The following is a 26,311-nucleotide window of genomic DNA, read 5'->3' on the forward strand; positions in this document are numbered from 1 at the left end:
TGGACAAACACCCCAACTGTGCTTGTCCTTCCCTGCTCTCCGTTGAGTCCCTTAGCCAAGCCCCACGGTTTTGGGATGGGACCTTTTGTGACCTCCTGCAGACCCCACAGGGATCATGAGGGGACCTGTGGGGTTTGGGACATAACCCCTGACCCTGTGCAGACCCTACCAAAATTGTGAGGGAACCTGAGGAGTCTGGGGTGTGATCCTGTTTGTGTCCTTGTGCTGACCACACCAAGGGCTGTGAGGGAACTCGAGGAGTTTGGGACTTAACCCTTGACCCTGTGCAGACCCCACCAGAGTTGTGAGGGAACTCGAGGAGTTTGGGGTGTGATCCTTTTCTTGTGTCCTTGTGCTGACCCCACCAAGGGCTGTGAGGGACCTGAGGAGTTTGGGACACAACCCTTGACCCTGTGCAGACACATCCTGGGAGGGCACGAGAAGTTTGGGAGATGGCTCTTGACTTCATGCAGACCCCACAGGGATCATGAGGGGTCCTGAGGAGTTTGGAAGGTGACCCTTCGTCTGTGACCCCATACAGACCCCACCAGGATCGTGAGGGGCCCCGAGGACCAGGTGGTCAAGAGGGGCACCATGCCCCGGCTCCACTGCCGCGTCAAGCACGACCCCACGCTGCGGCTCATGGTCACCTGGCTCAAGGACGATGCCCCCCTGTACCTGGGGAACAGGTCTGTGCCCAAAAGCTCCGTCGATTTCTCTCCCAGAATTGTTGGGTTTTTAGCAGAGCATTCCAGGAGTCCCCAGGGATAAATATTGTGTTCCCACCTAAGCAACATTTGATGGTTTTGACACTTTTAATCTCATTGGCTCCCCCCAGCAATTCCAGCTGATTTATCAGTAAATCCAGACTTTGCTGGGGGTTTTATTCCCGTATATTTTAGGACATCTTGATAAAACCTGGGAATTCATAACGAGCCACTCCAGAATTAATGTTTCTCTGCTGTGGCTGGCACAGCTTTAATTTCCTTTCTGTACCTGACTCCTGTTTCTTGTGAGGCAAGATCTGATCCCAGGGCACCATCCCAGGGCTGGCTGTTGTCCTAAAAATGTGATTATTCCCCAGATACACCCTGGGGCGCGTGATTCCTTAGGAAATGAGCTTTCCCAGAATAACCCAGCACATCCTCAGCTGATAAAACCTCCAGACCGGAGACGTTCTCCTGCTCTGGTTGAGTTTCCAGCTGGATTTTGTTCAGGGAACATCCAGCCTTCAACACCGCTCCCTAAATGTGTTGGGGCAAAATTTTGGGACGTTGTTTCCTTGAAGGATGAAGAAGGAAGAGGATGGTCTGACGATCTATGGCGTGACTGAGAAGGACCAGGGCGATTACACGTGTGTGGCCAGCACGGAGCTGGACAAGGACTTGGCCAAGGCCTATCTCACCGTGCTGGGTAAAGCCCCCCTGACCCCACAGCCGAGTGCTTAGCTTTGAACAGGACACCCCAACCTCAAGGTCAGGCTGGAAGGGGAATCTGGGCTCCAAGATTGTCCCCTGGATGCTCAGAGAGGTGCTGGCAGAGCAGGGGTTCTGCTGTTGTAGGATTTGCTGCCTTGTCCTGGATGACAGCACTGAAATGCTGCAAAAAATCTGAGATTTGAGGGCAAAAAATTAAACAGGAATTGTGGCACACAGCCCAGAATATCCCCAGTGGATGTTGAAGATCCATGAGAAAAGTCCTAAATTTGGGGGTGAATTTAGTGGGGTGTTGGGGTGCTGAGGAATGGGACTGGGGCTGAGCCAGCTGCTCCTGGCCCTGTGTGTCCCCTTTGTGTGTCCCCTTTGCAGCACAGGGAGGGACAAACTTCACCCCATTCCCCATTTGTGCCACTGCAAGCTCTGCTTGCCAAACAGGGATTTATCACCCCCTGGCCACCTCAGATTCCCAGGAATGCCACAACCTGCCAGTGTCCCCCCACAGCTGGAACAGGAATCCCAAATAATTCCCCTGGGGTTGATTTATTTCCCCTCCTTTCCCCTAATGGCTCATTAACCCCACATCAAACTGATCCTTCCCTTTTGCTGCCAACTACGTGTATGGGTAAAGCATGGAGATCTCTGGGGGAAGGATATTCCTGCTCTGCTTCCCAAACTGGATCAAATCCCGCTGAAATTTGGAACTTTATGTTTGCCAGGTCCTCCTTTGACCACCCAAGCTTAAACTAACCCGGTTTAACAAGCACTGTCTTACCTTGCAGCCATCCCTGCTAATCGGTTGAGAGATTTACCCAAAGGTAATCGTCACTAATTCCTCGCCTTCCTTTGATTTCCCACCTTGGTTTTGGTTTTCCCTCTTTGGTTTTCCAAGAGAAATGGGTGGGAACTGGAAAAACTGGGGGATGAGGCTTCCAGGTTGAAGGAGCTGAAGCTCCAAGTCCTGCCCAAGTTGTCCTTGAAGGAGTTGAGGCTTCCAGGTTGTCCTTGAAGAACCTGAAGCTCCAAGTCCTGCCCAGGTTGTCCTCAAAGCAGCTGAGTTTTCCAAGTTCCATCCAAATTGTCCTTGAAAACCCAACCAGATTGGTGGAAAGTTCCTGTTCCACCATATTTTGTGTCCCACGGTGGCAGTTCCTGAGTGCAGGAATCACTTCACCCGTGCTGGAAAATCCTGATGGGAAAAAAAAGCCCCGTACGGAATCCCCTACTTTTTACCTGGAATTTATCCCTGTTATTGCATGAGCTGGTCCTTGTGATCACATTTTTTAAAAATGGGGAATTTTATCAAAAAATTCATGTTTCCACTAAGGTTTTGTGTCCTTTTTCTGCTGCTCATTTGCATTTCTCTGTGTAAGGTCACAAATCCCCCTAAACCAGCACCTGGTGCTTTCTCCACCTTTTTTTGTTTTTGGGGGAAAGGCAGGATTTTTCCTGGGAAAGGAGGATTTTTCCTGGGAAAAGCTAGATTTCTGGGCAAGACACTGTCAGAAACGACCACATTTATATTTTAAAAATCACTCCAGTCCCCTAAAGAGCTGCAGGACGTGGATTGTGCCCTGGAGCACGTCCTGCCCACGGGGCTGGGAGAGGTGATGGGAACTGGGACTTGCTCCTGGGCCAATTCCAGTCTCCCATTTATCCCATTCCAACAGCACGACCTGACCAGCCCCGGGACTTGGAGCTGACGGACCTGGCCGAGAGGAGCGTGCGGCTGACGTGGATCCCTGGCGATGACAACAACAGCCCCATCACAGGTCTGTCCCCTGTCCCCAAAATCCCTGCGGTGGAAAATCCCTTCCCATCCAAATCCTTCATGTCAGAACCCAGGGAATTCCTCTGGCTGCCCTGGAGGGCTCGAGCCCCTGCCCTGGGGGGGCTCAGAGACTTTGGCACAGAGCACCAGATCCCTGTGCCTTTGATCTTGACCCATGGAAAAAATTATCAGCCTTTACATGAAGATTTACAAGCCACGGAAGCTTAAATAGAATGAAAGTGAATTTATGGCAGGGTGAAAAATAGATTTTTGATGTTTTTAGAATGGGGTGCCAAGATGGAGGAATTTGGGCGTGCCTTGTCCTTTTTCCTTCTTCTTCCCAGCCTCCATCTTCTGGGTGATGTTGGCATTTTTGGATTGGTTTAGAGCAGAAACTCACTGTCTAACATAGGTGATGGGCATTGGGAAGTTATAAATTGTGTAATAGTTTTTAGTATAAAAAACAACACCACCTCTGAGGCGGTCAGAGTGCCTCTGTCTGACCTGCTGAGCAGACCTCAGCAGGCCAGGAAAAAGAATTTTATAGATAAGAAATGATAAATAACCTTGAGAATGAGAACTGAAGGGTTCTGACTCCCTCTTTGACCGCCAGGCTGGGAAAAGAGACTTTGTAATCTGTAATCTGTAATCTGTAAACCAGCAGAGATTCCGAGACTTCACCCAGCTCTCCCTGCTCTTCCAGACTACATCGTGCAGTTTGAGGAGGATCGCTTCCAGCCCGGAGTGTGGCACGACCACTCCAGGTACCCCGGGAGCGTCAACTCGGCCGTGCTGAGCCTGTCCCCGTACGTGAATTACCAATTCCGGGTGATCGCCGTCAACGACGTGGGCAGCAGCGTGCCCAGCGCGCCCTCCGAGCGCTACCAGACCAACGGGGCACGTGAGTTATTCCCCGGGTTTTTTCTCTCCTTGGAATCCACCCCTCTCCATGGAGGGTTCCCACCTCGATCCCAGGGAAAGGTTGGTGAGGGAATTTTCCGCGCGGAATTCTCGAGCCGGTGGGTGGTGTTCTTTCAGGGCGGCAAAACGCAGAGGTTTAGGCAAAAGTCGCTAATTTATCACAGAAAAACCTGTAGTAATTAATTTAATCCTTTTCCCTAAAGGGAAGATTCCTAAAGGGATCCTTCCAGCCCTTTCAGAACTACAGGAAGCTCAGTGATCTGTAGGAAAATCAGAGTGCAAATATTGTTAATTATAGGCTGCTGTTAAAGCTGGTTGATGCTGTGGGGATGGCGAGGCCCTGGCACAGATTATCCAGAAAAATGTGACTGCTCCATGATCCCTGGAAGTGTCCAAGGCCAGGTTTGATGGGGCTTGGAGCAGCCTGGGATAGGGAAAGGTGGAATTGGGTGATTTTAAGACCCCTTCCCACCCAAATTCCGTGACAAAAGAACAAAACAAGCTCCAATCCACAACCAGGACTTGAGTTTGTCTGCTCAGTGCTTTGTCAGAGAATATTTGGGAAAATTCCACGCCAGGAACTCAGCAGTTTTGCTGCATTTCTTCCTTTACCCATTCCAGGGAGATTTTTGGAGGATCTGCTGGCATCTAGTGTTGGCTCCCGACAGCGCCCGCCGTGATTCAGGCTCAAAGTGACAAACTCTGCTCCCTCCACAATGGTTTCCTTTCAAAGATTTAGGACATTTAGGGGACAAAAAAGAGCCTCCTAAATAAATGGCCTGGTTTTCCAGAGGACTTAGAGTCTCCTGTCCCATTAACCTGAATGGGAACTTCTGGAAAAATCAGGCCATTAACTTCTGCCTTGGAAGGACTTTCGGCTTGCAGGGTTTTAACCCCTCAGTGGTTGTTTTTTGACAGTGAAAAATTCATTGTTTTGGTTTTCAATGTGAATTTCAGGTCCTGAAATAAATCCAACAGGAGTTCAAGGGGCGGGGACCCAAAAAAACAACATGGAGATAACGTGGACAGTGAGTTCTTCTTGGATGCCTTTTGGGATGGAGCTGTGGGGTGAGGGGGAATTCAGAGTGCCAGAGGGCAGGGAAAGGTGGGATATTGGGAATGAATCCTTCACCGGGAGGGTGGGGAGGGGCTGGGATGGAATTCCCAGAAAATCCATGGCTGCCCCATCCCTGGAAGCATCCCAGGCCAAGTTGGAGCAACCTGGGATCATGGAAGGGGTGGAGTGGGATGGAATTTCAGGTCCCCCCCAACCCAAACCACTCCAGGATTCCACGGAATAAAAAGCAGAAGGTACAAGAAAGGCCATTTTTAGTGCTGTGATAAAAATAATAATTAAAAAAAATGAAAATAAAATAATTCAAAGACGTGGCATTAAAAAATGCCAGATTCCAGAGACAGCTTCCAGAGGATGACCTGGAGTCGGGTCCTTGAGCAGCTCAGAGGATTTGTGGGGCTGCTCCTGCTTTGCTGCCTGCACCAGCAGGTGTCAGCCACAAATCAGGGATGAGCTGCAGGGAGGGCTGGAACGGCAGCGGGAACAGAGGCCGGAATAGGGGGATAGGAGATATGGAATATATGTTGTATAATTCGATATTATGCACATATTTGATTTATTTTATATAATGCTTAGATAAGGAATCTGGGCTAGTGGAAGTGTCCCTGCTCATGGAAGGGGCTTGGAATTTAAATCCCTTTCAGCACAAACCGTTCCAGGAATAAAATCTTGGATTTTTGTGAATAAAATTTCCCGGTCCTGCCGTGGCTCTGGAGGGCAAGAACTCCTTCTGCCTCTCTTTGGGAGCAAAACAAACCCTTCTTTGGGATTTGCTGATGGAGCCTGGAACAAAACCCCACTGCTGAGCAGAACTTTGGGCTCTCCTTGGCGGAAAAATCCAATTTTTAAATTTTTTTTTTTTTTTTTCATACTTCTCACCTTCCCTTCTCTGTTTCACTTCACTGAAGCCTCTGAACGCAACCCAGGCTTACGGGCCCAACCTGAGGTACATCGTGAGGTGGCGGCGGCGGGACCCCCGCGGCAGCTGGCACAACGAGACCGTGCGGAGCGCGCGGCACGTGGTGTGGAACACGCCCATCTTCGTGCCCTACGAGATCAAGGTGCAGGCTGAGAACGACTTCGGCAGGGGCCCAGAGCCCGACACCTACATCGGATACTCCGGGGAGGATTGTGAGTATTCCCACGGAGGGATTTTGGGGATGGGCTTATCCAAGGGCAAGGAGTGCACGGGGTGTGGGCAAAGCACTGAGGGATTTGGGAGAAAAATCCACTTTTAGTTTGGAGAAGGATTGGAGGACCTGGACTGTGGGAGGTGTCCCTGTCCGTGGCCACCTGGGCTATGGGAGGTGTCACTGTCTTTGGCCACCTGGACTGTGGGAGGTGTTCCTGTCTGTGGCCACCTGGGCTAAAAAAGGTGTCCCCTATCCGTGGTCACCTGGGCTAAAAAAGGTGTCCCTGTCTGTGGCCACCTCAGCTATGGGAGGTGTTCCTGTCTGTGGCCACCTTGGCTATAAAAGGTGTCCCCTATCCGTGGTCACCTGGGCTAAAAAAGGTGTCCCTGTCTGTGGCCACTTGGGTTATGGGAGGTGTCCCTATCCATGGTCACCTGGGCCATGGGAGGTGTCCCTGTCTGTGGCCACCTGGGCTATGGGAGGTGTCCCTGTCTGTGGCTACCTGGGCTATAAAAAGTGTCCCTATCCATGGCCACATGGGCTATGGCAGGAGTCCCTCTCTGTGGCCACCTGGGCTATGGAAGATCTTCCTGTCCATGGCCACCTGGGCTATGGGAGGTGTCCCTCTTTGTGGCCACCTGGGCTATAAAATTGTCTCTGTCCATGGCCACCTGGGCTATGGGAGGTGTCCCTCTTTGTGGCCACCTGGGCTATAAAATTGTCTCTGTCCATGGCCACCTGGGCTATGGGAGGAGTCCCTATTTGTGGCCACCTGGGATCTGGAAGATCTTCCTCTCTGTGGCCACGTGGGCTATAAAAACTGTCCCTGTTCGTGGCCACCTGGGCTATGGAAGGTGTCACTGTCTGTGGCCACCTGGGCTATAAAAATGTCCCTATCCATGGTCACCTGGGCTATGGAAGATCTTCCTCTCCATGGCCACCTGGGCTATAAAAGGTGTCTCTATCTATGGCCACCTGGGCTATGGGAGGTGTTCCTGTCTGTGGCCACCTTGGCTATAAAAGGTGTCTCTATCCATGGTCACCTAGGCTATAAAAAGTGTCTCTATCCATGGTCATCTGGGCTATGGGAGGTGTCCCTATCCATGGTCACCTGGGCTATGGAAGATCTTCCTGTCCGTGGCCACCTGGACTATAAAAGGTGTCTCTGTCTGTGGCCACCTCAGCTATGGGAGGTGTCCCTGTCTGTGGGCTATAAAAATGTCCCTGTCTGTGGCCACGTGGGCTATAAAAGGTGTCCCTGTCTGTGGCCACCTGGGCTATGGAAGGTGTCCCCTGTCTGTGGCCACCTGGACTATGGGAGGTGTCCCTATCCATGGTCACCTGGGCTATGGAAGATCTTCCTGTCTGTGGCCACCTGGGCTATATAAGGTGTCCCTGTCTGTGGCCACCTCAGCTATGGGAGGTGTCCCTGTCTGTGGCCACCTGGGCTATAAAAAGTGTCTCTATCCATGGTCACCTGGGCTATGGGAGGTGTCCCTGTCCATGGCCACGTGGGCCATAAAAAGTGTCCCTGTCTGTGCCCACCTGGGCTATGGGAGTTGTCCCTCTCTGTGGCCACCTGGGCTGTCCATGGCCACCTGGGCTATAAAAGGTGTCCCTGTCCATGGCCACATGGGCTATGGTAAGTGTCCCTCTCCATGGTCACCTGGGCTATAAAAGGTGTCCCTCTCTGTGGCCACCTGGGCTATGGAAGTCCCCCTGGCCGTGGGACGTCTGGATTTTTCAAGAAGGAAGGCGGATGAGGCAGGAGATTCCAGGTCTGAAGCTTTGTTTGTCTGGGCACAAACAAAGCACAAAACCTGGAATTAAAGATGGAATTCTGGGATAAACCAGGTGACCATCCATGACCCTGGGTTTGAAGCCAAGGGGCACAAGCAGGGTGAGGAAATTGGAAGTAAAGCTGGAATTTTGGGATTGGGATGGCACAGACAGCACCTCCTCCATCTGGGCATCTCCCGGAGGAGACAGGGCAAGGAAAATGGGGCAAAAAAGTGAGAAACAGGGGAAGACAAAGCACTGGAAGCAAACTGGACCCAGTGCAGAGGTTGTTACTGGGAAAGATCCATTTTCTGTGCCCTCACAGGGTTTTTTTTTAATTTCTTCTGGAAATTCCTGCAGTAATTTGGAGGTTTGGGAGAATCTGGATGAGCCTCCGAGTGTGTGTATGTTGTACGGAGGTAAAGCAGGGAGATCAAAACTTCTCTTGTCTCTGTCTGAGGGGTGGGATGGGTTAAAACCCCCAAAAATCCACAAAAACTGTCCCAAAAATAACCCAATCTGAGCTGTTTCACTCCAGATCTCTCCACACAGCAGAAGCTGTAGAAAGGAGGTAAAATCCCAAATGGATCAACAGCAAACTGACCAAATTATGATTAAAAATATGAAAATGAGGTTTCTCTGGATCTTTGGGGTCCAACTTTGGGACAGGTGAGGAAGGAGAGGGTTGGACATGCTGGGACCCCTCACCTGGAGAGGAAGGTGAGCTAGACCCTTCCCTGCAGCAGGAATTCCCCCTTTTAGCTGGGTCAGGAATGTTCTCCTGATGGTTGGAGGAGTGAAATCGGATTTACTTTCTTCCCATGGAGGACGGTGGCGCTGCTGCTCATGGGGTTTTTGATGGGAAAAGCACAGCAGTGGGTGTCCAGCTGTCCAGCTGTCCATCTGTCCGAGCTCTAGGGTCGTTCCAGGTTCCTAATGGCCACTCTGCTTTATCCCTGCCCGCCCAGATCCCAAGGCTGCGCCCACGGATGTCAGGATCAGAGTGTTAAACAGCACTGCCATAGCTCTGACCTGGACCCGGGTGCACCTGGACACCATCCAGGGACAGCTCAAGGAGTACCGAGTGAGCAAATCCCAAACTCCCCCGTCCCAAATCCCCCACCCAGCACTGACCATTAACACAGCTAAACCTCCCAAAATTCCCAGCTGGCTCCCAGGGCTGGAGCTGCTGGATGTGGGGATGACAGAAAACTTCCTTTGGTGGCCAGGAGCCTTTGGGTTTGGGGCAGCGCCGAGGATTTGCTCTTTGGGGTGTCAGGATGGGGTCGGGGATGGCTCCTGTGGCTTCCTCGGGGCTTGGCTGCAGGATTTGGGATGCTCCAAGAAAACAGGGAGGGATTGGGATGGTCCTGGCCACGGATTCCTGAGGGAATGACCCCAGCCAGGTCAGGTTTTGTGTCATCCCCAAAACACTGACAGCATTTTTTACTGATCAACAACGCTTGCAAAGCCTAAACCTGCGGTCAGGACTAACTGAACACTAAAGCCAGCGTGGATCTGTGTTTTTCCGGGTCTTTCCAGGTTTATATTTAATATTTATCAGTTTTTCCAGACTTATATCTAACATTTATATTTGCTGCTGGTGCACAGAGGATGGAGCAATTCAAACCAAGCCAAACCCTGAGCAGGGCCCTTCCCTGGGCGTTAAAACTTTCCCAAAACCTCACATTTGACAAAGAATCCCAACATTCCCAACCCGATCATCTGCTGGCTCCACTTTTCCTGATTCTGAGGGATTTTCTGAATGGATTCTTGTTCCTGCATGAAGTAGGATTTACAGTCAGGAGCTCAAATGGGAGATTTCCCAAATTCAGGCTTTTATTCGTGCCTGGGTGTGTCCCACCTCTCCTCGTCCACCCTGAGCAGGAAGGGAGGAACCACTCGGATTTTAATCCCTGGGAATTAGGAGCAGCTTTAGCTGAGCTCAGTGGTTTTGCTCCATGTTTTGGGGAGCTCTCAACCCCTTGCTCAGCCTTTTCCTCAGGTAGCACCCTGACTTTCCTCACGGAGCTTCACTAATTCCTCTAAAAACTCCCACACCCTCGAGCCACCCTTGAAGACAAAATTCTCCTTTTTAACACCTAAAAACCCCAAACCCCTTTATTAAATGGAAAAAAACCTTCACCTGGCCTGCCTATTTCTTGAAGGCCTATTTCTGGAGAGACAGCAGCTTGCTGAAGAACCTGTGGGTCTCCAAAAAACGGCAGTTTGTGAGTTTTCCTGGAGACCGCAACCGGGGCATCGTGTCCCGGCTGTTCCCTTACAGCAACTACAAGCTGGAGATGGTGGTCACCAACGGCCGAGGGGACGGGCCCCGCAGCGAAATGAAGGAATTCCCCACCCCTGAAGGAGGTATGTTCCCACAGGGAATTTTTTTTCCTGCTGGGAGAGGTGTGGGTGGAGCAGATCCATGGAGCTGAGCCGCACCTGAGGAGGGATTTCAGCCGAGCGTCACCCGGGTGTTGTCACCGTCAGTGACATCGTTGAAGGCACAGTTGGAGTTGGCGCCTGACCCCCTTCAGCATTCCCAAAAATCCCTCAATTAGTGGGTCTGGACACCTCAGCCAAGAAGATTTTGGGCTGGACGAGAGAAATATTTGCAAAATCCTTTCCTAGGCGCAGCTCAGCGCCCTCGATTTGCTGCCGGAGCTGTAAATGTCCCCGAGCCGCGGTTTGGGGACGTGGCAGCGGTTGGATCCATCCTGGGAAAGGCAGGAAAACCTTCCCAGGACCTTCAGGAATCACTGCCAGGCTTTAAAGGCAAGAGCACCTCGTTCTTGTGTCAAGGATGAACTCAAGAGTTTAATTTTGTCGCTGGCACAGGAGCTATTTTTAGACACGCCGATAATTCCGAGTTGGAGCCGCAATTCCAACAGCTGGAAGTGACTTTTCCTACAGCACAGGAGGGAATTCAGGCACAGAAGGTCACAAAAACGCAAGAAAAGATTTGCAAGTCTTGTCTCAAAATATTTTGGGGTCTCCCCTTTTCCTTTCAGCACTGTCTCTTCCTTCACAATTCCTTGGAAAAATCCCAATTTTTTAAGGATTTTCTGTGGATAATTGAGGTTGTTTCAGAAGAAACGGTTCAGTTCCTGTAGGTTTTGCAGGCAGGGGCACCGTGACCCTATTTCTGGGGGATTTGGGGTGGCTTTGGACATTTGGGGTGATGATAAGGACATGAAGGTGGAGTTAATTAATAATTACGGATTTGACTCTCATCAAGGGGAAAATACAGATTTTATTTTTTCCTACGCCACCAAGCCCTTTTATCGACTCAAACTGACATTGAGGAGGCTGAAGGATATCCTGAACCACTAAAAATAAATCCCTGAGCTCTTCCATCTCTCTTCCCCCAATTAAGGCACCGCAATTAGGAGGAAATCAGAAGAATAATTTAACTCCAGGCTGGATAATTCTTTCCTTCCTTGCAGTGATAATCCCAAATATTCCTTAGGGTGAAGAGCAGTGGGAAGCAGAGATCTCTGGAATTCCGTTTCCCAGCAATTCTTTGGGATAAGAGAAGCCACTTTTGAGGGTTCTAAGAGAGGAATCTTTGGGATGAAAACCTTGGGATGGGAGGGGGAGGGGGGTGTAAGGAAGGTTGGGAAATTCCAGCAGGCAGAAATGGAGCTGGAGTTAAGAGAAGTTTTTGGGATACTTATTGTTCTTCCAAGAAAGAAATCTGTGGGATGAAAACTTTGGGATGTCTGGGGGGATATAAGAAAGGTCAGGAAATTTGGGACCAAGAAGAGCTGAAGTTTTGGGGATAGTTTTTGTGATTGTAAGGGAAATTTTTGGGGTGGGTGGGGGGGATGTAAGGAAGGTCAGGAAATTTGTGTCCAAGAGGAGAAGTAGGGCTGGAGTTCAGAGAAGTTTTTGGGATGCTTTTTGTGCCTCTCAGGGAGAAATTTTTGGGATGAAAATTTCCCAACCTTCGGACGGGAGGGCGGCGTAAGAAAGGCCGGGAAGTTTGGGTCCAACAGGAGCAGCGGGGTTGGAGCTGCATTCCAGCTCTGTGGCTTTGCTGGAGGATCCCATGGGGTTTTTTGGCCAAAAACCCCACCTGATCCCTGGGTTTTGGGATAAATCCCTGCCCCATCCATTTGGGATGAGCGGCCAGGTTCGTTACCCCGTGTGTGTTCTCTCCTCTCTCCCCTCTCCTCCCCGCTCCCCTCCAAGTGCCCAGCTCCCCCAGGTACCTGCGGATCCGACAGCCCAACCTGGAAATCATCAACCTGGAGTGGGATCACCCCGAGCATCCCAACGGGATCATCACGGGATACACCCTCCAGTACCAACCCTGTACGTCCCACGTCTTCTTCCCGCGGATAAATCTGGAAATTCTTCCCTTCCTGGCCTTCTGTAGGGGGGTTGGTGGGTGCTCAGCAGTTCCCCAGACTCAGTTTTTGAAAGGAAATTGGTTTTATTTCAGATTTAGGAAGATTTTAGGTGCAGCCTGAGGAATTTTTGTGCTCACCCAACACAAATTGGTTGAGGTGATAACCCAGAGCATGAATGACCCTGAGCCTTCTCTGCCCACCTGAATATCCCCCCCAGCAGGTCCCCGAGTGCCCCAAACTGGGAGCATTTAACAGCTCTGAACCCCACAGTGACCCCACAGAGCCTCTCTGGGGTGAGGGGACAAGCTGGAGACATCTCCACTTAATCAAGGAGGGGGTGGGTGCTCAGCAGCTCCCCAGACTCAGGTTTTGAGGGAAAATCAGCTGGATCTTGGATTTAGGAGGATTTTAGGTGCAGCCAGAGTTGTTTTGGTGCTCATCCAAACACAAGATTTAGGAAGTGATACCCAAAAACCTGGAGCAGTGGAGAGCACCTGAAGGTCCCCCCAGCAGGTCCCCAAACCAGGTTGTCACCAAGTGCCCCAACCTGGCCACCTTCAAGAGCATCAAGAGCTCTGAGCCCCTCAGTGACCCCACAGTGACCTCACAGACCTTCTGGGGGAAGTGAGGGACAAACTGGACACCCCAAAATTCCTGGCCCAGGCTGAGCCCTGCCTTCCCTCTGCAGTCAACGGGTCCCGGATGGGCAGGACGGTGGTGGAGAACCTGTCCCCCAACCAGACGAGGTTCACGGTGCAGAGGTCAGACCCCATCTCCCGCTACCGCTTCAGGCTCCGCGCCCGCACCCAGGTGGGAGAGGGAGAGATCCTGATGGAGGACTCGCCGGCGCTGCTGGATGAAGGTAAGGGCTCGGCCGAGGGGACAGGGATGTGTCAAACCCAAAAATGGCATCGTGGCAGGGTGTGGCAACCCCAAAAATGGAATTGTGATGTGGAACAGCCCAAAAATGGCATCGTGGCAGGATGTGGCAAACCCAAAAAATGGAATTGTGGCAGGCCATGGAACAGCCCAAAAATGGCATCATGGCAGGATGTGGCAACCCCCAAAAATGCTATTGTGACGGGCCATGGGACAGCCAAAAAATGGCATTGTGACAGGGTGTGGCAACCCCCAAAAATGGCATCGTGACAGGCCAGGGAACAGCCCAAAAATGGCATTGTGACAGGCCATGGGACAGCCCAAAAATGGCATTGTGACAGGCCATGGAACAGCCAAAAAGTGGCAGTGTGACAGGATGTGGCAAACCCAAAAATGCTATTGTGATGGGCCATGGGACAGCCAAAAAATGGCATTGTGACAGGGTGTGGCAACCCCCAAAAATGGCATCGTGGCAGGACGTGGCAACCCCAAAAATGGCATCATGACAGGCCATGGAACAGCCCAAAAATGGCATTGTGACAGGCCATGGGACAGCCCAAAAATGGCATTGTGAAAAGCCATAGAACAGCCAAAAAATGGCATTGTGACAGGATGTGGCAACCCCCAAAAATGGCATCGTGACAGGCCATGGAACAGCCAAAAAATGGCATCATGACAGCCCAAAAACTGAATCAGGGAATCCTAAAAACCAGGAGTGCGGGACAGCGATGGCCACTGTGGTTTTCTTGCAGAGGTGGAAGTGGCCAAATGCTGCAGTAAAAACCCAGCTGAGGTGACCTGGGGACTGTCCCCAAGGGAGGGACATTCCTTGTGCGCCCTGGAGCAGGGGGATATTTGTAGAATTTATGTTTTTTACCAAAAGAGGGCAGGACGAGATGGGATTCAGGAAGGAATTCCTTGCACGGAAGGTTTGGAAGCGCTGGCATGGAGAGGTTGTGGATGCTCCTGCATCCCTGGAAGTATCCAAGTGTCCTGGGGTGGTGGAAATGTCCCTGGGTGGGATTTGAGGTTCTTTCCAACAAAAGCAAATCCATGATTTTGGGATCTCACTCTCCTTGTGCTGAGGGTGAAGCTCTGATTTGCCCCTCTGTGTTTCTGTATCAGCTCAACAGGGGCAGCTTTGGGGGATTTTTGAGTGCAGGGAACTTGGTGCCACCTCCCTGTCACCCCATGGGTGTCACCTGACCCTAAAAGCCTCCAGAGCCCCAATCTCGGCCCCATAATCAGATAAAATTCCTGGTGCCCCCTCCCTGTCACCCCATGGGTGTCACCTGACCCTAAAAGCCTCCAGAGCCCCAATCTCGGCCCCATAATCAGATAAAATTCCTGGTGTCCCCTCCCTGTCACCCCATGGGTGTCACCCGACCCTAAAAGCCTCCAGAGCCCCAATCTCGGCCCCATAATCAGATAAAATTCCTGGTGCCCCCTCCCTGTCACCCCATGGGTGTCACCTGACCCTAAAAGCCTCCAGAGCCCCAATCTCAGCCCCATAATCAGATAAAACTCCCCTTGTGGAACATCCATCAAATTTAAGTGGAAGTTCTGGAGCCCTGAGGGAGCCAAGGGCCGCTCTCACCCCTCTTTAGGCTCAGCTGACGGAGCTGGGATTGGGTTAGAGCTGGGATTTAATGGGGTTTTCTCTCCTTCCCTCCATCCCCCATCCCAGCTAATGGCTCTGAGTGGGGAAAGTGATTCCTGCCCGGATCCGGTGGGAATAAAACCATCCCCGACCCCCGTGGGGTGGGATCCAGAAAAATTTATTGGATGGAGGGGAGAAAACAGCCGAGGAAAACAAGAGAGGGGCCTGGAATTGTTTTAAAAGGAATTGTGAGAGCTCAGGGGTTGGATTGGAGCTGAAAATTGAATATTTTTAGCTGGTTCACCCCCAATTTTTGGACACTGATAATAGCGAGATAACAGTCGTGGTGTATAAATTTTAATTGATTATTTATAAAATTTTAGTAATTTACTCCCATATCACAGAAATTTGCCCTCCAAACACGAGGTACAGCTCGCAATAGGTGAGTTGTGCTCACTTTGGTGGGACTTCCTGCCAAGCTGAGGGAGAAACGAAGCTGGAATTTACAGAAAATAAGCAGATTAAGGACATTAAACCCATTTATGTGCTCCCAGGAGGTTTCCTGCTCATCGGACTCTTCCAGAGTTTAAATCAAGTGGGACAAGCAAGGAAAATCCAGGCGAAATTCGAAATTCAGTGTCAAAGCCGGGTTTTGTTGGGATTAGAACTAAACACCCGCTTAAGTACTCGGCTTAACGACACCATTGTCACCTCGATGCCACTGCTGTCACCTCAGCGCCACCTCTGCCCTCTCTTGGGTGTTTCACCTGGATCCTGGTGTGGTTTATCCCTGATTTCCTGGTGTGGTTTATCCCTGATTTCCTGGTTTATCCCTGACTCCCTGGTGTGGTTTATCCTTGATTCCCGGTTTATCCCAGATTCCCTGGCATGGTTTATCCCTGATTCCTGGTTTATCCCTGATTTCCTGGCATGGTTTATCCCTGATTCCTGGTTTATCCCTGATTTCCTGGCATGGTTTATCCCTGATTCTTATTTATCCCTGATTTCCTGGCATGGTTTATCCCTGATTCTTGATTTATCCCTGATTTCCTAGTGTGGTTTATCCTTGATTCCCGATTTATCCCAGATTCCCTGGCATGGTTTATCCCTGACTCCTGGTTTATCCCTGACTCCTGGTTTAACCCAAATTCCCTGGCATGGTTTATCCCTGATTCCTAGTTTATCCCTGACTCCTGGTTTATCCCTGATTCCCTTGGTGTGGTTTATCCCTGATTCCTTGGTGTGGTTTATCCCAGATTCCCTGGTGTGGTTTATCCCAGATTCCCTGGTGTGGTTTATCCCAGATTCCCTGGCATGGTTTATCCCTGATTCCCAGTTTATCCCTGACTCCTGGTTTATCCCAAATTCCCTGGCATGGTTTATCCCTGATTCCCTTGGTGTGGTTTATCCCTGATTCCCTGGTGTGGTTTATCCCAGATTCCCTGGCATGGTTTATCCCTGATTCCCAGTTTATCCCTGACTCCTGGTTTATCCCTGACTCCTGGTTTATCCCAGATTCCTTGGTGTGGTTTATCCCTGATTCTTTGGTGTGGTTTATCCCAGATGCCCCAGTTTGGTTTATCCCCGATTCCTGGCTTATCCCCAATTTATCCCGAATTCCTGGATTCCAGAGGCTGTCTCACGTTGGATTTAACCCCATTTCCCCCTCTCTCTCCGCCCTCCGACGACTCCGACTGTCCCGGCGGCGCGTTGGGGTTGTTTGATAAATTCCTGTGTTTTTCTCTTCCCTCTTTCTCTCCGTTTTCCCTTTTTTTCCCCCCTCTCTCTCTCTATCCCTGGCGCTGCCTCCGAAGCCACGCCAAGCCCAGGTACCGTACCCGGAGGTAACCGGCATGGGGGCAACGGAGCTTGCCAATTAAGCTGCCAATTAAGCCGAGAAGTTCATTAAAACCCTTCCAATGGCCACGCCAATTGGGCATTTCAATCCTTCCAGGCACAAAGGGGGCCAGGGCGGCTCCACAGCGGGGCAGGCGAAGATTAAAAGGTCTCTAAGCCAGGCTTAAAAGCCGCTCAAAAATCTCGTGAAAACCAAACCACAGTGGCCGTGGGCTGGGCAAGCCCAAAGGAGAGTTCCCATTAAAATGGGATTTTTTTCCCTATTAAAGTGAGATTTTTCCCCTATTAAAGTGAGTTTTTTTCCCCTATTAAAGAGGGATTTTCCCCTATTAAAGTAGGTTTTTTCCCCTATTAAAGTGAGATTTTTCCCCTTTTAAAGAGGGATTTTTCCCCTACTAAATGGGTTTTTTTCCCCCCATTAAAGAGGGTTTTATTCCCCAGTTAAAGTGGGTTGTTTTCCCCTATTACAGGGTGTTTTTTTCAATATTAAAGATGGTTTTGATCTTGTTAAGAGGGGGGTTTTCATATTTTAATGAGCTTTCTTTCCCTGTTTTAGCAGGGTGTTCCCCCCCCTAATATAGATAGTTTTTTCCTGATTAATGAGGGTTTCCCCCCGATTTTAGAGGGGGTGTTTTCCCATATTAAAGAGGGGCATTTTTCCCTATTAAAGAGGGTTTTTCCCTATTAAAGAATTTTTCTACCTTTTAACAGGTTTTTTTTCCTCTTAATATGGAGGTTTCCCCCCCTGTTTTAGAGGGGGATTTTTTCCTGTTTTAGAGAGGATTTTTTCATACAAAAAAAAAGGGTTTAAAGACCTATTAAAGACTTCGTTTCCCTCTATTGAAGACATTTTTTCCCCATTTAAGAAGAGGGATTTTCCCCTCTATTAAAGAGGGGTTTTCCCATTATTAAAGACTTTTCCCCTATTTTAGGGGTTTTTTTTCCCCTATGAAAGAGAGGTTTTCCCCTATTAAAGAGGGGTTTTCTCCTACTAAAGAGGAATGTTTTCTTATTACAGAAGGGTTTTTTTTCCCCACTAAAAGGGGTTTTCCCTATTATTTTTTCCCTATAATTTTTTGGCTTTCCCCCCTCTCACAGAGGATTTTTACCCCAGCTCTGCACAAACCCCTCTCCCTTTTTAACCCTCGCCATCCCCACCCCACAAACCCCAGAACATTTCCGGCTCCACGGGGCCCTTCCAGCACCTGTGGGATCACAGCTGGAGATTTGGGATTTTTTATTTTTGTTTCTTTGAGATTCCCTGTAGCTCTCCCAGGGCTTTGATCCAGGAGATTCCTCCCATTCCCGGTGTCCATTGGAAGGGTTGAGCGGGAATTTGAGCTGTGCATGTTCTGCATGGAGCCTTCTGCTGGCTTTGCCCTCCTCGCTATTCCCAAAACGTGGGAGCAGGGAAAGAACTTTTCCAGCACCAGGGACAGCTCCTCCTCCTCCTCCTCCTCCTCCTCCTCCTGCTTTCATGGAAAATCCGATCCCGGATATCCCAGCTCCGCCCTGCGTCGCCACAACACCGTTCCAACTCTCCCAAATTTGGAAAATTCTGATTTCCCCACACCCAACACGCCTTTCCCACAATCCAATCAGCCTTTTCCCAGCTCAGGAAAGCGGGAATTTCCGAGCAGGGGGTGCAGCCGGCCCCAAACTCATCCCAAAAAAAAAGCTTTTTTGGGAGCAGCAGCAGCAGCTCCCAGGCTCTCAGCAGGTCCTGCTTTGCCTCTGCACATTCCAAGCAGGAACAAATTCCCTGGGAAGGTTTTCCCGAGGGATCCAAGTGCAGGATCCACTTTCCTGCCTCGTGGATGTTCCTTTTCCTTGGATTTTGCTGCAGCAACATCTCTTCCCGATGTTATTTTGCCTTTTTTTTTCTCCCATTCCTGAACTGATGCCAACTTTTCTCCTTCCTGTCTTTTACTCTTTCTCTACCTTCCCCCAAAAAAGAGGAATAGCAGGTTTAGGTGATGGGAACCTGGAAATGCACATAAAAATCCTGAAAGTTCACATAAAAAATCCTGGAAATGAACATAAAATCCCTGAAAATCCAAATTAAAAAACCACAGGATCAGGACCACCCTCTCCTCCAGCTCCTTCTCCATCCAGGGTTTGGCTCAGCCAACAGAATCCGGATTTTCTTTGTGGATCAGGATCACCTCGAATCCTTTTCTGCTTCCAGAGGCTCCTGCTGAACTCTGGAATCACGGCCTGATCTCTTCATCCTCCCAGCACTGAATCATTCCATTCATTTCTTGCCCCTTTGGAATTATTTGTGATTTCAGGGATAATCCCCCAATTATCCAGAGCCCATCCCTCCATTTTCCCCTTTTCCAAAAGGAGAAATGACACTTGGGAGAGTTGGGAAGTGGAGCTGGAGGTCGGGAATTGCTGCCTCATCTTCCTCCCCATTCCAGGCTCCAGGAGGGGACTCAGGGCATGGGAAATTCCCTTTCCCACTCCAGTCCCACTCCAGAGCTGGATCTGTTTCTCCTCAGGCTCCAGAGGATGTTTCCATTCCCAAAAAATCCTCGGAAATGCTCCCTGACTTTCCCCATCTCCACTGGCTGACCCAGATCAGGTGGATTTTTATGGAATTTGTCCTGAATTGCAGGAAAATTCTCCTGGTGTTGACAGGGAATGAAAAGTTCATTTTCCAGGGAAAACCTGACAGAGGGTCAGGAGGAACCAGAGCAGGTGATGGAATTGAAGTGATGTGCAAGGATTTTCCCTCAGGAGAGGTTTCACCTTTCCTAAGCCAGGCTTTGGACGACAGGAGAGGAGATTTGGGAAAAAGAGGAGATTAAAAAAGAGTTTTTATTTATGCTAAAAAAATCCCAAACTGGATTTTTGATTTTCCATCCTTATGGAAAAAACTTCATCAGGGAGCATAAAGGAATCAGGTTTAGACTCAAAGGGAAAATCCTGACTTTTCTCTGTCCATAAATGGGAATTTGAGGAGAAAAATCCCATTTTTCATTTTAGAAACAGAAGGAATTGCTGAGCCCTCTCTTTCTGCTCCATCACCTCCTTCTCTTCTCCAATTTCTTCTCTTTCCACATCGGATTTTCAGCACTTCACATCCGTGGGCTCTCAATTCCATTCTCTTGGTAAAAACCGGGAGAATTCAAAATAAATCTCCGCCAATGTCCTCGGCCCAATCATCAAAAATCATGAAAAATTCATCCCAATTTCTCCAAGCCTCATTATTTTGTAGACACACCCCAGGGAAAGCTGCTGCCACAGTCCAACAACACATTAAAAGCACCTTTAAATAATTAAAAGGCAGCACAGATTGGGATTGCTTCCTGCATTTTGCAAAAACAAAAAAAAAAAACATTTTTCGTGAATTGTCCTACTCTGAGCAGGATTTGTGTTTTTTCCTTAGAGCTTCCCTTTAAAAAATCCTGGTTTTCTTTTAGGATTCTCCCTCTCTGGGATTTTTTTTCCCCTAATCTGAGGTTCAAACAGGTTTTTGTGGAAGGTTTGGACTTTTTATTTGTTTTTTTTTTTTACTGCTCACTCCCGGCTGGGCAGGCAGCGAAGAGCTCAGCATCTCTCATTAGTGAAATTAATTGCTGCATCTTCAATCCATCATCTTCCCCCCCATCCTTCCCTGAGAGGGAATAATGGATCTTGGAGACGGAAAAAGCCTTGAAAGGGAGGCAATTAAAGAGCTGAGTGCTCGTTTGGCGCTTTCCAGGAAGATGGGCTCGGCTAAAATGGGATAAAGAGCTGGGAATTGCTGCTGGTGCTTTTTAATCCGAATTTCCCGGGTGATTTCTTCCCCCTTGGAGCAATTCCCAGGAGGTCTGGGATGGGGAATTGGCCGCTCTCTTTCCGAAAAGGGGGATTTTCCCCCCATCCCACAAATTCCAGGTGCTTCATCCTGGCCCCAAATTTTCTGTCCAAGCTTTGGGAATGCAGAACAATTCCAGTTCCTCCACAAAGCTCGGGAATGCCGTGCCTGGAGCACCACGGCCGTTTTTAGGAGGATGGATGGGATTTCCAGGCTTTCCAAAGGTCTGGCAATGCCAGCCTGGGTCTCCTGTGTCCCTTTGGGATTTTGTCACTCCTGGTGGCAGCCAGAAGGGACCCCGGGAAGGGACTGTCAGATCCTTGAGATCCCTTTTCTTTGGGGGATATTGGATCCCTGGGATCCCTGAAACCCCTCTGATCCCTGAGATCCCTTTTCTTTGGGGGATATTGGATCCCTGGGATCCCTGAAACCCCTCTGATCCCTGAGATCCCTTTTCTTTGGGGGATATTGGATCCCTGGGATCCCTGAAACCCCTCTGATCCCCAAGATCCCTTTTCTTTGGGGGATATTGGATCCCTGGGATCCCTGAAACCCCTCTGATCCCTGAGATCCCTTTTCTTTGGGGGATAGGAGATCCATGAGATGTCTGAAATCGCCCTTGACCCCTGGGATCCTGCTGATCCCTGAGATCCTTGAGATCCCTTTACTTTGGGGGATATTGGATCCCTAGGATCCCTGAAATCCCTCTGATCCCTGAGATCTCTGAGATCCCTTTTCTTTGAGGGATATTGGATCCCTGAAATCCCTCTTGATCCCTGTAATCTTTTTTTCTTTGGGGGATATCAGCTCCATGGGATGTCTGAAATCCCCCTTGATCCCTGAGATCCCTTTAGTTTGGGGGATATTGGATCCCTGGGATCCCTGAAATCCCTGAGACCCCTCTGATCCCCGAGATCCCCCCCAGCCCTCATGAGGGGATGGATTCCAAATCCTCCCCAAATCTGAGCTCTCCTCCCGCATCCATTTCAGATTTAAACCCAGACGAGTCCAAGGCAGGTTTAGGACCCAACCCCACCCTTCCCTCTCCATGGGAGCCGCACTCCCACCCTGCCCCCCGAGTTTTCCAGCTCACCCCATCCCACTCTTCACCTGTCCCCGCTCCTGCCAGGCTGATTTTCATCCCCGCATCCCCTCCCGGGTCTCGCTCGGATCCATCCCCCGTTATCCTGATGGGAAGTGACGGCTCCGCTGGCGGGAATCGCTTCCCCCAGAGCCAGGGAAGTGGGGCAGGGAGGGCAAACCCCGCCTGGAGCCGCTGGCAGCTCATCCCGCTGCTCCAGGCGGGGCAGAATCCCGGAGGATTTGGGTGCGTGAGGGATGCTCAGAGATTTATCCCGGATAATCTCTTCCCGTCCAAAGTCTGGAGGAGCATTAAAACTGAATTCCTGCTGCTCCTGGGAGAGCCCCGATGGAAGCTGGAAAGCCGTGCCAGGTTTTCCGCCGGCTCCCGCCTTCCCCAAATTCACTTTGTGGCTTTTGAGGTCTCGTTTTGCTCCGAGGGGAGCCGGGATCCCCGCGGGAATGCCGAGCCTGCATTAGCTGAGTGTTCGCAGCCTCCGGCGCGGCTCCATCCCGTTAATGGGGACATTAACCCGGCGACACCAATCTCTTAACCCCAAAAACCCGCCAGCAATCCGCGGAGATGGATGGGGACAAATCCCAGCGCAGGAAAAGCTTTTAGCGGCCTCGGGACCCCGCCAAGTGCTTGCGGAACAAACCCAGAAGGGCAAAACGCAAAAATCCCTTTTGGTTTTCTTTTTTTATTTTGGCTCACCACGAACACGCGAGGGCAAAGCCGAGCCTTTGGATGTGTCCCCTCCCTGTCACCTCCCCCCGGCCGGGCTGGACCCCCCGGGCCGGGGCAGGGACGGGCTGTGCACGGGGGGCTTCGGATCGGGATGCATGAGATCGGGGGGATGCTGTGGGGTCAGCGCCGAGAGGACCAGGAGGGGTTTTGGGGTGTCTGTGGCTGCTCCTGGGGCTGGATGGGGGTTTTGGGGTGGCTGTGGCTGCTCCTGGGGCTGGACAGGGGTTTTGGGGTGGCTGTGGCTGCTCCTGGGGCACTTTTAAGGAACCTGGGGTGCTCTGGAGACATCCATGAGGTTGGCCTGGAGTTTTGGGGGGGCTGTGAGGACCCAGGAGTGCTCTGGGGGGACTCCTGGAGCTGGGCTGGAGTTTTTGAGTACCTGGGGCTGCTCTGGGGTCACCCCCGACCCGGGCTGGTGCTTTCAGCTGTGCTCAAACTCTAATTTTGCATCTCAGACGGACTGAGAGAGCTCCTGCCCCTCTCAGCCTTTGGATGCTGAGTTTCAGGGCTTGGCTCTCCTTGGGGATGAGGTGGGTGGGGAAGAAAAGCCTGGCTTGCTCCTAGAACTGGTTTTAAAGTGCTTCCCTAGAGCTGTTGTGATTGGAGGGTGATATTTATAAAATCTGGCTTCCTTCACCCATCAGAGGGATTTGGAATCCCGTGGCCCACAGGAACAATGATGATAAATATAATTTAACCTGAGTGTGCTGGGGTGAGTCCCCTCGGAGTCACCTTTGGTATTTGGAGCTGAATTCTGGCTGTGATTTCTGCTGGAAGGTTCCAGCCCCATCCAGCGCGCCCCTCCCTCCCTGTGGGACCCTCACCCCACTCAGGGTGGGTTAAAGGACACATTTCCCCCTTTTCCTGGAGCACATTCCTGCTTTTCCTTGGGATCACAGCCCGAGGGGGACAATTAACAAACAAATCTCTCCCAGTTATCCCCCTGGACAGCTCGGGGTGTTCCAAACCCTCATTTCGATGTAAATTGGGAGGGCCAAGCACTGCCCGAGCTCCATCCCTCCCTCCCCTGTGAGTTAAACCCCCCTGGATGCCGAAGCTGCTCCTTCTCCAGGCTGGAAAGAGCTGGGAAGCTGCAGGATGAGCTGGCAGCTCCAAAAATGCTGGAGGTGTAGTGCAGGATTAATGGAATTAATGGGATTAGTGAGTTTTCCTCGAGCTAAATCCCATTTCCTGGAATGCTGCAGGAGAATGGGGTGAGGACAAACCTGAGCATCCCCTCAGCTGCATTTTCCCAGGCTGGTTTATCCCAGGAGGGTGATGGGCAGGGGAAAGGCAGAGGACAAGCAGCTCGTTCAGGCCTGGGACTGAGATTGGGATTGGGATTGAACTGGGGGAACAGGAGCAGCCCCAGCACCTCTCCCAACCCCTGGGATGGTCTCAGGGGGGGACAGGGGTAGGGAAAGGGGCTCAGCCTGGCATTCCCTGTGGGATTTGCTCCTGCACCTCTCCCAGATCCTGGGATGGACTCAGGACACCTTGCATGGGGACAGGGGTAGGAAAAGGGGTCCAGCCTTGTGTTCCTGGTGGGATTTGCTCCTGGGATGGGCTCAGGCCATCCCTGCATGGGGCCAGAGACAAGAAAAAGGGATTCAGCCCTGTGTCCCAGTGGGGTTTGCTCTTGCACCTCTCCCAGCTCCTGGGATGGACTCAGGGCACTTTGCATGGGGCCAGGGGCAGGAAAAGGGGTCCGGCCATGTGTTCCTGGTGGGATTTGCTCCGTGCTGTGCCACCCCAGGGAGGGCAGTGCCCAGGAGACGCCACCTCAGGTACAAAGCCGGTGTTTCCCTCTCCCAGAGGCAACTGGGCCGCCTCCAACCGCAGTGGAGGAAACCAGTCCAGAAACCACTCCTGAAACCACTCCTGAAACCAGTCCTACAATCAGTCCTACAACCAGTCCTACAACCAGTCCTACAACCACCCCAACCACCACCGACACCACAACCACAACAACCACCACCACAACAACCACAACCACCACCAGCGCCGCCGCCAGCACCGCCGCCAGCACCAGCGCCGCTGCCGAGAGGGCTCCGGCAGCCACCACCAGGCACGAGTTGGGTACTGAGCTTTCCTTTCTCCTCTAACCCCTCTCTAACCCTACTGGGACCTTTCCCCGCCTCGATTCCTTGGGATATCGGGAAAATCAGAGCCGTCCCATGACTCCGGCATGGGGATCTGGGTGTGCAAGTTGGAATTTGGGGTGTTCTGTAGAATCTGGGAGTGCAAGTTGGAATTTGGAGGGTTCTGTGAAATCTGGGTGTACCAGGGGGAGTTTGGAGGATTCTGTGGAATCTGGGTGTATAAATGAGAATTTGGAGGATTCTGTGGAATCTGGGTGTATAAATGAGAATTGGGAGGGTTCTGCAGAGTCTGGGAGTGCCAGTGGGAATTTGGAGGGTTCTATGGAATCTGGGTGTACAAACAAGAATTTGGAGGGTTCTGCAGAATCTGGGTGCACAAGCTGGAATTTGGAGGGTTCTGTGAAATCAGGGTGTACCAGGGGGAGTTTGGAGAGTGGTGAGGAATCTGGGTGTAGGAGCTGGAATTTGGAGGGTTCTGTAGAATCTGGGTGTACAAGTTGGAATTTGGAGAGTTCTGTAGAATCTGAGTGTATAAATGAGAATTTGGAGGGTTCTGTGGAATCTGGGTGCACAAGCTGGAATTTGGAGGGTTCTGTAGAATCTGGGTGTACAAGTTGGAATTTGGAGAGTTCTGTAGAATCTGAGTGTATAAATGAGAATTTGGAGGGTTCTGTGGAATCTGGGTGCACAAGCTGGAATTTGGAGGGTTCTGTAGAATCTGGGAGTATAAATGAGAATTTGGAGGGTTCTGTGGAATCTGGGTGTTTAAATGAGAACTTGGAGGGTTCTGCAGAATCTGAGTGCACAAGCTGGAATTTGGAGGGTTCCTTGCCACCAGGGAACAACCCAGCCCTGCTGGGGTTGTGGTGATGCTGGATACAGTTTGGGAAGAGGTGGAAAACCCTACAAATTCCCCCCAGAGTGTGATCTGATGTTTAGAGCTGTTACAAACGGGTTCTGGTGCTCCTGCAGGAGACGTCAGCTCGGATTTAGCACCTCAGCTGTTAGCAAGGAGACCTGTCAGGATTTATCCGAGTCCTTGGGTTTATCCCGCTGCTCCCTGCGCTGCCGGAGCCCCCGGGAACGCCGGGGAAGGGTGGGAGTTCCAGCACCATCCCTGTGCTGGGTGTTTCCCAGATCTTCTCGTACCATCAGGAGAGTCAAACTCGGCTCTGGTGGGGAAATCTTCCCTCCTGGATGTGTTTGAGGGATAAATCTGGAAGGATTTATCTGGGTTTGAAACGCCAGGATAGCGGAATTGATGGTTTATAAATAATTAGGGTTGTTCAAAAAATAAATCGAGCTAAAAAGGGAATGAAATCAGGATTAAAAACTTGGGGTTTGGAGCAACCTGGGATAGAGGAAAATGTGGATTGGGGGTGGAGTGAGAAGAGTTTTAGGGTTCCTTCTTGCTCAAACGAGTCTGGGATGATTGCATGACTGAGTTCAAAGCCATTTCTCTTTATTTTTGCATAAAATCAGCTTAAAATGCTTTAAAGCCACCAAAACCTTCTGCAGGGGGGATCTGCCAGGAGCAGAGCAGGGAAAGAGGACAGGAGGAAACAAGGAACCTCCGGTGTCCCCATCCAACCCAGGCTGGGATTTAAGGGATTCCAGGTCACCCCACAGCGCCAGTGCCCTAAAACCCCAAAACCGGCTTTTTCCAAGGGATTGTGGTGGTCGATCCCAGATTTATGGCATCAAAACATTGAAACACCTCGAGGAAAAATGACAATAAAACCCCAAGGTGTCACTTCTCTGCTG

The 26,311-nt window shown here is 50.8% G+C and overlaps 1 protein-coding gene across 1 annotated transcript in view; it reads left to right on the forward strand.

The window, feature by feature from the left end:
* The window catches only part of NFASC (neurofascin), an 80,213-nt gene that overhangs the window by 35,877 nt on the left and 18,025 nt on the right, over positions 1 to 26,311 (forward strand). The window contains exons 14-25 of the mRNA XM_084220449.1: positions 542 to 689; positions 1,289 to 1,413; positions 2,219 to 2,254; positions 3,107 to 3,208; positions 3,911 to 4,108; positions 5,086 to 5,156; positions 6,112 to 6,334; positions 9,084 to 9,199; positions 10,284 to 10,488; positions 12,316 to 12,438; positions 13,165 to 13,338; positions 24,261 to 24,524. Of these exons, the coding sequence (XP_084076575.1) occupies positions 542 to 689; positions 1,289 to 1,413; positions 2,219 to 2,254; positions 3,107 to 3,208; positions 3,911 to 4,108; positions 5,086 to 5,156; positions 6,112 to 6,334; positions 9,084 to 9,199; positions 10,284 to 10,488; positions 12,316 to 12,438; positions 13,165 to 13,338; positions 24,261 to 24,524 (1,785 nt within the window). The remainder of the gene's footprint in view (positions 1 to 541; positions 690 to 1,288; positions 1,414 to 2,218; positions 2,255 to 3,106; positions 3,209 to 3,910; positions 4,109 to 5,085; positions 5,157 to 6,111; positions 6,335 to 9,083; positions 9,200 to 10,283; positions 10,489 to 12,315; positions 12,439 to 13,164; positions 13,339 to 24,260; positions 24,525 to 26,311) is intronic.

Source organism: Fringilla coelebs (assembly GCF_963513975.1).
Source record: "Fringilla coelebs genome assembly, chromosome: 23".
NCBI lineage: Eukaryota > Metazoa > Chordata > Aves > Passeriformes > Fringillidae > Fringilla > Fringilla coelebs.